Source organism: Grammomys surdaster, unplaced genomic scaffold (assembly GCF_004785775.1).
Source record: "Grammomys surdaster isolate TR1022 unplaced genomic scaffold, NIH_TR_1.0 125888, whole genome shotgun sequence".
Classification (NCBI taxonomy): domain Eukaryota; kingdom Metazoa; phylum Chordata; class Mammalia; order Rodentia; family Muridae; genus Grammomys; species Grammomys surdaster.
The window spans coordinates 1,052,336-1,068,126 of record NW_021620713.1 but is presented as its reverse complement, the minus strand read 5'-3'; the positions used below and the strand labels follow the sequence as shown (position 1 = coordinate 1,068,126).

The 15,791-nt window shown below is 36.1% G+C and overlaps 1 protein-coding gene across 1 annotated transcript in view; it reads right to left on the bottom strand.

Annotated features, from left to right (window-relative positions):
* The window catches only part of Kynu (kynureninase), a 127,718-nt gene that overhangs the window by 43,539 nt on the left and 68,388 nt on the right, over positions 1 to 15,791 (bottom strand). The window contains exons 9-10 of the mRNA XM_028752198.1: positions 7,828 to 7,926; positions 6,650 to 6,723 (exon numbers count right to left, since the gene is read on the bottom strand). Of these exons, the coding sequence (XP_028608031.1) occupies positions 6,650 to 6,723; positions 7,828 to 7,926 (173 nt within the window). The remainder of the gene's footprint in view (positions 1 to 6,649; positions 6,724 to 7,827; positions 7,927 to 15,791) is intronic.

Genomic DNA, 15,791 nt, shown 5'->3' with positions numbered 1-15,791 from the left:
AGGAAGAATCAGTCTTCTCTTGGAATTAAACCCTCTGATAAGTTATCCAATCCTTAGTGTTCATCCCTAAATACATGCATATGGGCAACACTAAATGGATTCAGAAAGTTATGTTTACATAAACATGTATGTATATATATATATATATATATATCAACCATGGTGGAAGAAGAGATCATGAGCTTGAAAAGAATGGGGAGTCATGGGAAGAGTTGGAGGGGTAAAGGAAGTGTGACCGTGATGTAAATACAATGCTTACATTAGAAATTCTCAAAGATTTACATTAAAATATAGTCTCATATTTTAGGGCAGTTATTAACTTTGTAGATTGAACATCCTAGCTAGTCATAATATATCATAATTCTTAAGTGCGGGCTAGGTTAAAATTTCAGGGAGAGGAGCTTTTGATGAACAAGGAGAAGGTGAGATTGCTTGAGCTCTGATCTTTGCAGAGTAGATTACCTCTGCCCTCTAATAGTTGCCTTATTGAACAAAATAAACTTAGAAATAACTTTTGTAATTAGCTATAGATAACTTCCAAACAAGCACTTCCTAACAACAGCAACAAATGAGTAAATTTCTTGGTATAGATATGATGAATCATTTTAATAGAGACATTACATCAATAACATTCCAAAATTATATAGCAAATACTGACTTTCTAGAATGCACTTCATTTCTTGGGATTCATTACACACCAGATGGACCACTCATTTCTGCACAGCTATTCCTCCCACATCCATAATGAACATCTAAAATTTACCTGAAATTCACCATATACCTGAAATTACCCTACCTTTACTCCTACTCACACTCTGTTCTTTATCTCTTTGAAGGCATTCATTATCAGACTGCTGCAATGTACATAGCACTGTGATTAAAAAGGGATATATATATAATATATATTATATAATATATATTATATATGAAATTTCATATATGCATATATAATATATCTGAAATTTCATATGCATACATAGTATATATGTATATGAAATTTCATATTTACATACATATATATATGAAAATATTTGTTAAAAGGTGAATGACGGTGATTTATTTATTTGAAATAACATCTTTAACCACTAGATGTCAGCCTTTTCAAGCAACAAAGCTGACTTTGCCAATTGGATTATGCTAGCCTTTAGATTCCTACATGTGAATTGAGGTTGTTCATATGATAATGAATAATTTAGCAAAAACAACAAAAGCCTACTCTCTCTGCAGCTCTATGAAGATGGAGAAGGTATAGCAATTAGAAGTTTTATTAAACACAAACAACTGAAACCTCAGAGCTAACAATAAAAATATACTTATTAATTAGTAATAGAATTAGCATAGATACTCTGATATTGAATTTATATGTGATATCTGCATGATAATTGTTATTCACAAGAAAACATCCTTTTATTTAAAAAGAGCTTTACTGAGCATCGCTGCTGTTTACTGAACCAGTCTAAATTGAGTGTCGTATTTTGACATTTCCAATCTTCCTCTAACATTTTCCCAGGGATGCTCTTTGATTTGCAGATGTACAAAGAAGGAAAACACACTGCAGAACACACTGTGAAACTTCCGGCAAAGCACTAAGCTTCCCATCACAAACAAGAACAGATCACCAGGCTCTTGTGCAAGTCTGCAACATCCCTCACCTACAGAGCTCTCAGCCCCTAACACAAATTAACACATGACCCTGGGTTTGGAGAAGGGAATCAAGCCTAGAAAGGGAAAACACTGGAGTTAGTCATTCTAACATCACATTGAAGGAAGCTTTAAGAACGAGGAAGAAATGAACAACAAACAGGAGAGCAAAAGCCAGTCTTCTGTAATGTAGCTTGGCTGGTTAAGCTTGATTTAAGCCCATCCATATGACAGGCTGACTAGCTAAAAAGCAGTACATCAAAATATAATCTTTCAAAAACATTGAACCATAGCTTATGCAAATATGAAATAAGCTTCAAAAAAGAAACTCTCTTTTCAGTATGGTTGACACACGTGTTATAAGTGAGGTGCTTAGGAGGCTGAGGTAGAGTGTTCTGATTTCCAAACCAGCCTGGGCTACAGAATCTACCTTGAAAATCTCAAAGAGAAAGGAACAAAGGAAGGGGAGGGAGAACTGGAAGAGGAGAAAGGATGACAAGAGAATATGGACAGAGAACTGAGGGAATAGAAATTCAGTCAATTCTTCAAATGTCTCCTGAAACTGGTGACAGTCAAGAATGATTTGATGTCCTAGAAGGTCAGAAACCATAAACTTTTGGGTTACCAGTTGTGCTTGAAAAACATACTTTCAATTGGGAAAAATGCTAAATGTTTACTGGGAGTCAGCTCCACACCCATCCAGTAAGGACGAGAGAATGTCTTATTGGCAGTTTTAGAAATGTCACCCAATGTTATTCTTCCTAAAAGTTTGAATATATTGATGCAGCGTAATATAAATTGTGAAATGTAATAAAATTAAGTGGCAACATTTAGTGTCTTGGGATATATCAAATTATTTTTTTTCTCAGTAAACTTGTGTATGTAATAGAGGCCGACATTATTTCCTTTAGGGGAAGTACATTTAACGTGTGGAAATATTGTTGGCATTGCAGACCAGCAAGAGACTGTGATTTAGGGATTACACAGAACGAAGCACAGATGAGCATCCCCAGCCCTTCCTGGTCTTCATGTGCTGTGAAAGAAATCAAGTGGATCACACTTCTGCTGCCAGAACAGAGCTTAAGGCCTGGCATGGCCTGAAGCATCTATAAATGACTTTCTCCTCTGACCATCTGTAAGCAGTTTGCCCTTCAACTTGAGATCACACTTCAGATCTTCTAACTCCATTTAAATAATAAAGAATGAGAAATGGCTGAGATAGCTACTCATAACACACAAGTTAAAAAAAAATCTTGTATGTTATCTATGTAGAAAACAACTAGGCTAGATGAAATGATAACAACATTTGTTATGTGTGTGTTGTGTATATGTATGTGTATACTGTATGTGTGAGTGTTGGATGTGTCTGCATGTTTCTATGCATGTGTTTGGGGATATGCCATGATGCACATGAAGGGAGTTCAGAGGACAACCTTGGATATCTGTCTTCATAGTTTTCTTTGTTTTTCACTGTGGCATATGCCAGGCATTCTGTTTGGCCTGTGAACTTCTGGAGATCCTCTTGCTTGCATCTGTAACTATACCACAGGCAGGGCGATATTACAATGTGTGTGCAGCCACATCTGGATTTTTATGGATCCTGGGAATACAGATGTTGTTCTTCATGTTTGGACAAGTGCTTTGTCCCATGAGCCATTTTCCTGACCTGTAAACATGAAGATCTGTGTCCAGATCCCTAGCACCTATGTAAAAAGCTGGCAGTGATAGTGCACACCTGTAATCCTAGACATGAAAGGCAGAGATAAGAGCACGGTGGGAATTTGCTTTCTATCTAGCCTTGCCAGATCAGTTATCTCCAGGTACACTGAGAGACCCTATCTCAAAATATAATGTGGAAAGCAACAGAAGAAGAGACCTGAAATCAACATCTGCTCTTTAAACCTAGCTATACATATGCATGCAAGCACCACCACACGCATAGTATACACATTTCTACACACACACACACACACACACACACACACACACTAAAATGGTGACTTAAAATATGTGCAGTATTCTCTTAATATGCACTATATATTCTTCTCTGAAGATTTGGGATACAGAGAACTCTTTAATGTACTGACAGCAATATATTCATTGAAAATACATGCCTGGCTAAATAATTGTCTAAAGAAAAAGCACCTTTTAATTTTAGAAGCCTGAAATCTTGAAGAGATTTCAGACATGATTAAGTAACATACAGAAAATTATCTTAAATTTCTGGGATTAATATGCAGAGAATTGAAGAAATGGGAGGTGATCCAAGGTCTAGTAATTCAGATGTAATTTCTTTAAAGGTTAAATCATTGAGCCAGTGGCTAAGGGATACAGAAAACCAGTCAAAGGTACTGCGTCATGTAGTGGCATTCTCTACAACCCCATTGAACTCATTCCAGAACAAACATAAATAAAATGCTGAATGATGTTTTTTAATCTCCATACCAGATAAAAATAAAAGACACACAATGATTTTCCTCGTCAAGCAAAAATGTGTTGGTGTATTGCATTTGTGTTTACAGTTATTCAAAATTAAGAAGAGATATATGAAGCAGCCAGTATTATTTTTACATAGCCAGTCCATTATTCAATATTCAGTTTTTTCGGGTTTCATTTATAATTAAGTCTTGCAAGATAGAAGATATTTCTTACAAGCTAGTTTGTGGCACTGACAGCTTTAATGGTAGATGCAATTTGAATAGCAATACACTTAGGCCTTTATTAGACACAGCCTGCGTGTCTTTCATTTATATTGATGAGGAATAAGAAATTTTCTAATGTATAGTTTTTTCAATGATAGTTTCCTTATTCCCAAACTAGAACCAAAGACAAAGGAAAGACAGTTCTGGTATCCAAATGAAGATGTGACAAATCCCCAGGCTTCAAATAGAGTGGAAAGAGGAAGGGAAAGGGGTAGGAAAACAGACAATAAGAAAAAGAACTGCTACCTCTTCTCACCCCCATGGAGGTCGAGGGTAGCACCATGATGCTACACACTCCTAGTCTTACCTAGCTTCAATAACTTTCATGCCTCTTTTTCAGTGAATGTCCCATTATTCCTCTTCCCTACTGAGCCAGATCTCCTATGGACATGTGTGAAATGAACAGGTGTCACAAGAAGGGAAGTGGAAGTATAACGTGGTAAAAGAGGTCCAGCCTTGCAAAGCCTTCCTGCCTCATCTGTCACTTAGCCTAACTGAGCCAAAATCACTAGTGTAGAAGATGGCAGTGATGGTGAAGAGCTAAATCTGGAGCTGGAACTGCTCAGTCATTGCCACTTGCTGGACAATGACTTTGTTTCCCATTCACTCTCTTGAGAGGATTTTTCATGAAGTTGAGCTGTTCACTGACATCTTGAAACTGCTTCTCTAGTTCCCACTTCTACAAAGCTAGCTCCTCTTTTATCATTCACACAGGTTTTTCTTCCCTCCCTCCCTTGTTCCCTCCCTCCCTCCCTCCTTCCCTCCCTCCCTCCCTTCTTCCCTCCCTCCTTCTCCTTTACTCTGCTTCCTTCTTTCCTTTCTTGTGTCCTTCCTCCACTCTTCCCTCCAAACCTATCTCCCTTCTTCCATCCTTTCTTTCTTATATGTGGAGGTTTTAAATTTTTATTTATTTTATATTTTGAGATTATAGTATAATACATCATTTTCCCATTGTCTTTCCTCCATGTAAACCTTCCTATATACCCCTCCCTCCTTTCTCACTTTCAAATCCATGGCTTCTCTTTTCATTAATTATTGTTACAATCATATATGTACACACATATGTACAAACACATATACATATATACATATGTGAGGGAGGACTCCTTGAGGGCTGACCATTTGCTATTGTTCAACCAATTGATGCACTCATCTCTTTGCACAGGATTAGTAGTTTAGGGTCCTCAAGTTTCTTTCATAGGCAAGAAAAAACATAGTGCTGAAGCTAAGGCTGGATAGCTTATTTCTTTCAAAATCAATCCCATTTACTTCTGGATTTGAGTCACATAAAAACAGCTCCTTAGCTTAGATGATGTGTATGGTTTAACCCAGTTTCTCTCCAGGTAATTTATTGACATCTAGGCTCAATTGTCTCTTCTTGTTCTAACTCATAGGCCTCTCTTCTTGCTCCTTGGTCAATGGTTATGGACAGGAGTGGTTTTCTTGGTGGCTTTCTTGGGTAGCTTGTTGCTAGTTCTTCCTTAAGGTCCAAAGCCAATGTGACCCAGGGTAGCAGCATTGTCACTCCTCCTGCCACCTTTCTTAGGTTTTGTGCAGCAAAGGATCAAGGTACCTGAGACCCGTCACCATCTCCAACAATTCTAACATGGCCTTGATATTTCTCTGCTTTCTGGTTCTTTCACTTTTCATGCTTTTCTCTCTTCAGTATGGGTTTACATACTGAGCCATGGAATTGGACAGCCAGTTTTCATGTACTGCCTGAAGCTGCTCATTTAGCTATGCTAGGCAATGATCCCACCCACTCCTCTTCCAACTCTTTCTCCTCTTTCTTCCCTCCATCTTCCCAGAGGACAAGGAGCTCTGAGTCTACTCCCCTTACTCTAAAGATGAGTTGGACAACTCATAGGGCAAAGCAATAGAGATGTGGTAAATGTCCCAGTTCCAGTGGCTCATCTGGCACCTTGGAATTGAGGAACTAAACACATCCTGTGACTTTCAAGCTATGGTCAGGATATAGGCTGTGTTTATAGCAATTGGTAAGTCTAAGCAGCACATTTAAAAATATAAATTTTCAGAGGGCTTTTACATTATACCATTGGCTCTCTATGGTTGCAAGGAACTTGTTTTGCATTGAAGGTTTCTTTTTTGATTAAATTTCTTATTCAGGCAATTGAAGTCTTTGGAAAGCAATTACTTCTGAGAAGGCACAGCACTATTAATGGAGTGGTAAAATAATTATAATCTAATCTAGATCCTGTTCATGAGCAATGTTAGTAATGTTCAACATCTTAGGAATACACATCAATTCATTCATAACAGTATACAATCTTGGAGACACTACTCACGCAGGCTTGATCGTATGAACATGTTTCTCATGGATGAAGGCACCAGCCAGACCTCCGGCTCCTGAATTTAAATACTGGACAAGAAGTGAAACTTTATAAGTTTACTTGAATACATGAGGGAGATATAAACACTATTTTTATTTCACTTGTTTAAATAAACCTATAACTTTGGACCAGTTCAAAATATGTGATTATTTGAGCTTCTGGAGAAAAACAGACTATTATGTCCTACTGATAAAAGAAAAACAAATGAAAAATATTACTAAGTTGAAGATATGTGGCTATATTATTTTCACCAAATTTTATTTACATTATTGAGGTAGAAGAGTAGGGCAGGGTGAGGTTCTGGAGAGCCTTGCACATATTAAAAACTTAGCTGGCCTGATTCTCACTTGTAGGACAATTAACTAACACCAGTGCAGGTGCAAACAAGATGAAAGAGGCTGGAATCTAAAAGTGATTGGTGACTCATCAAAATGCTAACACACTCCTTGGGGAAGACATAGAATGCTCTAAACACATGTGTGCAATATATGAAGTTGTATATAGAGCTACATTTAACAGACAGAATATGCACAGAATGCTCAAAACAAAAAATGACCCCAAAGCTGTAGTCCTTGTAGAGTAGAGTCATTTCAATATTTTTTGCTCTTGTACACTTCTTACCTTAGAAACTGACCTTTTTCTAATACACAGCTCTGCTTTGGCTGCTCTTCATGTATCTGTGATTTCCTGCATCATGTCCTTCCTCCAGGACACTCTAGAGGTGTCCATGGAATGCCCAGTATCACTAGTATGCAGCAGCTAAACTAAGTTTTAACAGATAATTTGTTCAAATGCTCTATGTCAAATAATTACCAATTTATATATGTAGAAATATTGTAACTTAGTTTTCATATCCACAAAAACTAACGCCATCAATAAGTCTGAATTAAGCTCTAAATATCGAGTCTTTCCCTATACTTATTTTTATAGTAGCCTAGACATTTAATGAATAAATATTCTACAGTTGAAGGAATAATAAAAATAAGTTATTTTTGGTGTTACTCTATTGTATGATCTCACTATTTTCTAAAGAAGAAAACACAGCATTGACAGAAATAGAATGTTGTACACCAAGCATTTTCTTTAGATTCAAACCAATATGAAATAAAAGGCTGTCAGACATTAGTTCCTACCTTGTAGGAACACCAGCAGGCAAAGTCAACACCCCAGTCATGTAAGCGAAGTTCAACATTTCCAACTGCATGCGCTAGGTCAAAGCCTACAAAACAGCCCTAGGGAAGAACATTCAAGATTTCAATTTGTTTAATGATTAGGAACAGTAAAGATAAATGTCTCAAGCTTACTGCAATATGTTGAACAGTATCATGTTCCTCTCTGATGCGCCAGCTCACAACATTTGACCCATAACTCTATGCTGTCATATTTTATATTTTCCCCCTTCCCCCATGGCTTTTCTTCTTGTTCTCATTATTATCTCTCATTTCTTTTTCTTCTTATTTATAACATTCCATCAAAATAACAATCTCTAAATTCTGTAGATCTTAACTATACCTCAACTCTCCCCTCCTAGCTACTTTTCTGACCTTAATTTCTTTTCTTCAAAGCCAATCTAATACTTAATCCTTCTACTTACCTTACTCCACTCCCCTTTCTAACCATTTTAACTAAAATATGAGTGTACTTCATTCTGCACATGGTTGTTTTTCTTGCAGTAGTCTTTGAGGCCTATGCTAGTATGAAAATTACATAATAGTAATACCAAACAAGTCTTCTCATTCTCCCAGTTAATGTCCTACTGAGGGAATTATACAGAGTTTATGTCAGATATCTGGAGCTCCAGATCTGAAAAATTATTTTCTGAATACGATCTATAACTTCCTCATACAAATCCCAACTGAAGAGTACAAATCCTTCAACTAAAAGAACATAGCTGATTAAAATCAAACCAAGCAAAGAAGTCTCACCAAATGCATATTTCTCAATGCACTAATGACAGAAATGTGAACAAAGAAGACAAGACAACATATCTTGTTCAAAAAGTATTACTCCTGAAAAAAAATGGCATCTAGTATGAGTAATTTAGATGAACTCCTAGTCAGACAAAATAATGATCATAAACATATTCAAAGACACGGATAGGCAAACACAATAAAGAAGGGGATAGATGATATGAAAGACAAATTTTTAAAAAGAGAAATACTGAAGAAGAACCACTGTGATATAAAAGTCATAGTAAACAAAATGAAATACTAAGTAAAGTATGATCAAAAGTAACTAAAATAAAAATTTAACAATGTTTCAGCAATAGAATAGACCAGTGAGAGGAGAAAACACTGATCTTAAAGATAAGGAGGAAGGACTAGAGGAATCCAACAAGGATAATGAATGAACAATAATAGTGGAAATCCCAAGATGTATGAGACCTCTCTAAAAAGACCAGATTACAAGTTGTAGTCATAAGAAAAGAAGAAGAAACTTATCCTAAATGTATAGAAAACATTTTTTAAAGAGTCAGGATAGAAAAATTAGCAGAGTTCCAAAAAGAGATACCTATCCAGGAAAGAACTTCCTTCAATTATATCCTCATTAGAACAATATATAAGTAGGACAAAGAAAGCATACTAAAAGCTGCAAGGGGGAAACACCAAGTCACAGATAAAGGCCATCAGAATACCAGTAGATTATTCAACTGGAAGTCTAAAGGCTAGAAGGTCTTGGAATGATGTATTTTAAGATCAGACAGATAACAACTGCCAATCTAAAGTACTATTTACAGTGAAGCTTATGACCATAATTTAAGGAAAAAATACTAACTTTTGTGACAGAAATAGTCTAAATAAATATATGATCACTAAGCCATCTCTATGGAAAATACTTCTACAGATGTAAAAATATCATAAATCCCTCCATGAGGCTACAGAAAAGGATAAGCCATAAGAGAATAATACTAAGCAATGTAAGGAAGAAAGAAAACCAACAAAATCAGCAGAATGTCAGTAATCAATAGAGCTTTCAATAACCCTGAATGCTAATGGCCTCAATTCCCTAATCTGTAAACACACCCTAATAGATTGGATCAAAAAATGAGTGTCATATTTGGTGACTCAAAAAAAAAACCCACTGTGTCACCAAATTACTATCTTAGGATGAAAGAATGGAAATCTATCCTAAGCAAATGGCACTACAAATAAGCAGACCATGCTGTTACAATATCTGGCAAATATATTTTAGACCAAACCTACTAAGAAAAGAAAGAGAATAACTTCATAGTTATTAATGGAGCAATCAACCAAGACGACATTATTCTTCTAAACATGTGCCAAGGAAATTGGTATACCCAATGTCATAAAATAAGTACTATCAGAGAAAAAGTCACAGATTAACTCCAGCACAAATAGTAGATATGACTTCAATATCCTACTCTTACGAATTGAGAGGTCATTCCCCACAAAAAACTAATTAATTAATAAAGAAGGTAATATTTTAATTAAATGAAATGACAGATCAAATGAACTTAACAGACATCTACATAACATGCCATTCAAACACTGCATTATACATATCCTATATTAGGATATAAATCAAGTATAATAAATAGAAGAAATTTTAAAGAATTCCTTGTATTTCATCTGACTACAATGTATTAGGACTACAGTAGCAAGAAAAACTCTAGACCCCACACAAACTTATAGAGATTAAGTACTACACTATTTAATATTGAGTGAGTCCTTGGAGAAATCAAGGATGAAAACGAAACCATTACTAGAATTAAGTAACAATGAGAACACAACATATCTAAACTGATGGGAGTCTGTAGCTCTACGTGCTTACAAAGAAATCAATTGTTTTATAGTAGTTGTTTGTCTTTTTAAAATCTTATTTCTTAGAAAAAGAAAGAAAATGAAGTTGGGTTGATGGAGGAAATCTGGAAATTTGTGGAAGGGAAACACGATTAAATATATTTAAAAGTAAAAAACAAATTAAAAATGTAAATGAAATGAAGTAAATTAAAGGCGGAGAAAGAAAGGAAGGGAAAATAAAAGAAGAAAGGAAGGAAAAGAAAATAAATAAGAGAGATCTCAAATAAATAAATTAATAGATGCACTAAAAGTTCTGAAAAAAGTAACAAAAGCCATATAACAAAGGAATAGAAGACATTATGATCAGGGCAGAAATTTGTGAAGTGGAAAGCAAAATAAATAATACAAAGAATCAATAATGTGAAAAGTAGGTTCTTTGAAAAGATAAACAAGACTAACTAGGGCTTATGTAGCCAAAGTAACCAAATAAGAACAAGGAAAGACCCAAATCAATAAGATTAGCAAGGTAAGGGAAGCCATTACAGCAGTTGCCATGGAAATTATCAGGCCGTATCTTGAAAGATATCCCAGTTAGATGGAAAAAAACTAAAGAAGTTGGTAAATTTTTAGATGAAAATGAACTTCCAAAAGTAAACCTAGATAAGATAAAATTTGAAACAGATCAATAACATGCTGTGAGATCAATAAATCAACAAACAGACAAACAATAACAAAAGAGAAAAGAACAAAGAAAACCTCAAAGAAAAACATCAACCAAGAAACATCAAAAGTTTTCCCTCGAGGAAATGGTAAATCAAGTTGTCTTCAGTTGTTCGCTTTTTCCAAAGTTGAATTAATAAAAACATCAAACATAAAGTGAGGAAGAATAGCAAATCACAGTTTCACTTCAAATATTTCCTCTTTCATTCAATCTGTTTCTCATTTTCCTCTGAATGTTGCAAGCTCCTTTCTGCTGGCTGGGACCTGTGCTTTGGGTGAAATCTGCATGGTATTTTTGGCAGATGCTCCCTCAGTGTCTCTCATCCTGTCCTTTTCTTCCACTGTATCTAAGACTTGCCCTGGATATTTGCATGTTGGACATTTACATGTAATGGGTGGAAACTCAAGATACTGGGTGATCAGAGCTTACACTTCTTTCCAGCTGAGCCAATAAAATTCCTTTCATCCCACGAATAAATGTATCTTTCTGGACTTCCCTTTCAATTGGTTGTGTGTATCATGGGGTTTCTGATAGGCTGTTGGCATTTCATCTAGGCTCCACCCCATAGTTACCTGGCAACAGTCAGGTGTGCTCACTAAAAGGGGGCTGCTTGCTCCCTCCTCACTCTCTTGCTCTCTTCTCTTGCAATTCTTCCCTTCTCTCCTCATTTCCCTTCCCCTAGCACAACACAGGCCACAGTAAAACACAGAATTAGATATTGGAAGGAAAAGGCCAAATTCTAGCAAATTAACAAATCTAAAACCAGAAACAAGCCAAATGCCTGTAACTGAATCTTCCGGAAAGAAACTAAAAGGTTAACCTTGAACCAAATGCTTCAGAAACAAAATACAAATAGAATTCAAACTGAAATGTATCTCAACTATCATCTCAAAACAAACCCATAGATAAATGGAAGGAAAGTCCAACCTCTGAAAAGAACTCTCCAACATCCACCCAATGGGGTAACATTGGGTATGAGAGGCTCATGTAGTACCTGATGCAGATCTATGTTACTCCTGCAGCGAGTAACAGAACAAAAGAAAGTCATAAATCATGTCATTTTGTCAAGTACTTTCGTGGAAATATCAGGTTGTTGTAAGAAAATAGAGAAATCCCTGTTACAGGTCCCAGGCACTATCTAATGACATTCTAAGTCTATGGGCTGGTGGAACCTATTGCTTTCGTTACTACATTCCCAAATATTCCGCCTGATAGTCACAAGGATGGCAGGGCACACACACAGGTGAAAAGTGAATGACCATTAAGGAGACTAAAGATAGCTTAAGATAATTGTGCTCCAGACCCACCACATTGGAGCTCCACAGTCTCGGACGATCTTATCAGTCATTGTTCTACTCAGCTTTGTAGAATTCTTAACACAGGTGTGGCTTTTATTCTTGGAAATTCAGTTCACAAAACTATACTTATTAGAATATGATTACATCTATTATTTCACAAAAGGAACACCTTATCAATACTATGTGCCTATTATATGTACCTTATTTTTTGTTTTCTTCTCATGTGGAGAAAGGACTTTTTACCATTTTTCTTAACCCAAATTGAAGAATATATATCATATAAGCAAGGAGTCTTCTATGGTAATACACCTTTTCATAATGACTGGGAAGCAATACACGTAATCAACAACAAGAAGACTCGGAGATCATCAGAATCTGGGCTTTCAAATTCACGATTAAGCTTTGATGACACTCACATTTGTTACCATGAATTGTGAGATACCCACATGACTGAAATTCCGTGTGGAAAAAAATAGAAATTGTGAAACTTAAGTGATCTTTCTACTCACTCATATTTTTAATTAGAGGAATAACTTTTAACAAGAGAATTTTTCAAACTCGCCTTTTAATACATTACTTAGAGTTTAACATTCTTAGAACACTCAAAGAAAAGCCTGTACTTTATTTTATTATAAATTATTCATAAAGTATGGACGGACTATGAAGAAGGCACTAAGTTCACCTTCTAGATTCTGTTATTAATGCCCCGTGGTCACAGCTATGGCATCATATCAGAAAACCACTCCAGGCCCTCACAGTACATTTTATTGAATGTACAATTCTTTTGTATGGATGGCAGAAACCATAAATTATTAAAGTGGGGACTGTAGCAAGATACAAACTTGATAGATGGTCACAGTGTAGTTTTACAGAAGAGTCGGTAGATGGCAGCATCTTAAAGAATAAAACTGAACCTTCCCTCTGCTATTTCCACTGTTTCCAAATGGTTGAGATTCAAAGGATGAAGAAGAAGAAGGAGGAGGAGGAGGAAGAGGAGGAGGAGGAGGAGGAGGAGGAGGAGGAGGAGGAGGAGGAGGAAGAGGACCTCAAAGCTTGTTTTCCTAGTTCACACAATTTTTAGTCACAATTTTTCAACATGTTTTTATACCAAAATTTACCATAGATGGTTATTGCATAAGCATTTTTACATAATTACATGGAATAGGGTTGTACTTGGATAACACAATACTATACTTTCTAACCATCCTTCAACAATTCTAGTCATTTATTTCTCAAATGCAAATCCTTCCAGTCTGCCTTTTTCCAGTGAACTTTCTAAACTGCAGATTCAAAGAACATCCTGCTTTCCCTCTGAAAAACTCCTGTTAAGATCAGGGCACATGATATAGCAGTTTCTTCTGTGGCTCTTGAGCTTCGATAAACTGGTCTTTTCTAGTTGTCCTAGGTCAAAGACCCTACTATCCCTTTCCTTTAGTTTATACGTTTACCTTGACATCCTTTCCTTCTTCATTTCTATGATCTTAGAATCCCTCAATGTTCGAGGGCTGTAAACTTTACCCTGAGAGTCATATATAAATGATATTTGGAGTAGTAGTTTTGGGATAGTAGTTAATGTTACCTGAAATCATAATGTACAATGTGATGTGCAGTAATAAAGCGAAAACAAAAAACAAAACAGTTTTGTCCTTGCTCTGTTTCCCAGGTGATGTCCCCTGCTAGGGTATAATGAACTAAAAAAACGCAGTTCCCAAGAATCCCTGGGATTGATCTTGGAGTTTTCAACCTTTAGAATCACAAGATAAATAGAACAACATTTCTTTATGAATGAATTATGAATAGGCTATACTATTCAATTATAGAGATAGGAAACAAATAGGCCTGGATGGCCCAGATTGTGTTCCAAAGATAGGTGCCATTTCCAGTACATTCCCCTATTTATATATCTTACGCAAGCCTTCAATCTTGTTGTTCTAGACTGATGCAATAAGTGGAAATGTTGAATAAGTAAATCAAAAGAATGAACAAAATCATACAACGGCTGGTATATATTCTCACATCTATTGTTGGATTTCCTTTATAAAATAGTTCTTATTCACAGGCATAAACTTAACACTGCAATTCAGCTAAACTTGAGACCCCGAAAACTTTAATGGGGACACAAAACTTTCGGTTATTATAATCAGATGGAAAGTGAGGATCTCTCCTGAGCTACCCAAGAAATGTCCTAGTAGTTCAGATATATGCAAGTCCCAAATATCAGAACTGTCCATAGTCCAGTGATCATTTTCTGGCTTACTTTGCCAATTCTAAACTCAAAGAGCTTCTTGGCTTCTCCAATGGTTATATCATCTTTCCTTTTTCCAAAGACCACATGCTTGTCACCCAAGTACTCAGTCTTGGCAGTAAGATCAAAATCTAGGAGCCATTTGGGTTTGGTTTAGTATTTGCCATGAGCAAGGTCCCAGGATGTGTATGTTTTAAGGTGAAGTCCTCAAGCTCGAATTACTTGCTATGAATGGACTTGCAGCCAGTATCATTGAGTAATATGATGTTACTGCATTTGCACATGAATCCTGAAGTAATTGTGTGAGAAATAAATAAATGAACCATTATAAACAATTCCTTTTTTTCCAGGGCTCAGAGAAGCAATGTTTTGTGCTGTGTTTAGAGCTTTGTCTGCAAATAGCTCAAAGCAACATGGAGCAAAGCTCCCTGTCCACCCCTAAAATGCCATTGAACATGGCTGACCATGGCTCAAAACAAGTGGCTAAATGGATAGAGGCTTCTGAAAAGCCCAATGTTGAATTACAAATGAGGATTCATTGAGGTTTGTTCTGGAAGCGGTTTTATTATATGTTATTTTCTCTAAAGGCATCTTTTAAAATGGTGTATTTTAGGTAAAAATGCCAGTTCAAAATGCCTTGGATTACTCTCATGTAAATAAGAAATACCACAAGAGTTTGGTTTTGTAATCCTCTTTCACACAGCACCAGGAATCTTACTGACCAGTGGAGAGGAATGCAGAACAGAGTTAATGCCTACATCTCTGTCTCTTGAGAATTCATAAAACTATATAGAGAATGAGATAATTGACAGGGGTTAAGAATATTTTCAGTTTTGATAATTTTGGAAGTTCAGCAATATGTTACATTTTTAGTATTGTTTGGTATTTTTCTTCCTCCCTCAAGACAGCCCTTTGAATTGTGCAGAACACAAGACAGGTGTTTACATCAATACTTGGGGCTGGTATTCACCAGGTGTGTTTTGTATGCTCATAAGGATTGTAAATTCACAAATGAGGTGGACAAACAACCATTGTGCTAAACCAGCTGAAATCCAACTTAGAGATGTAACCA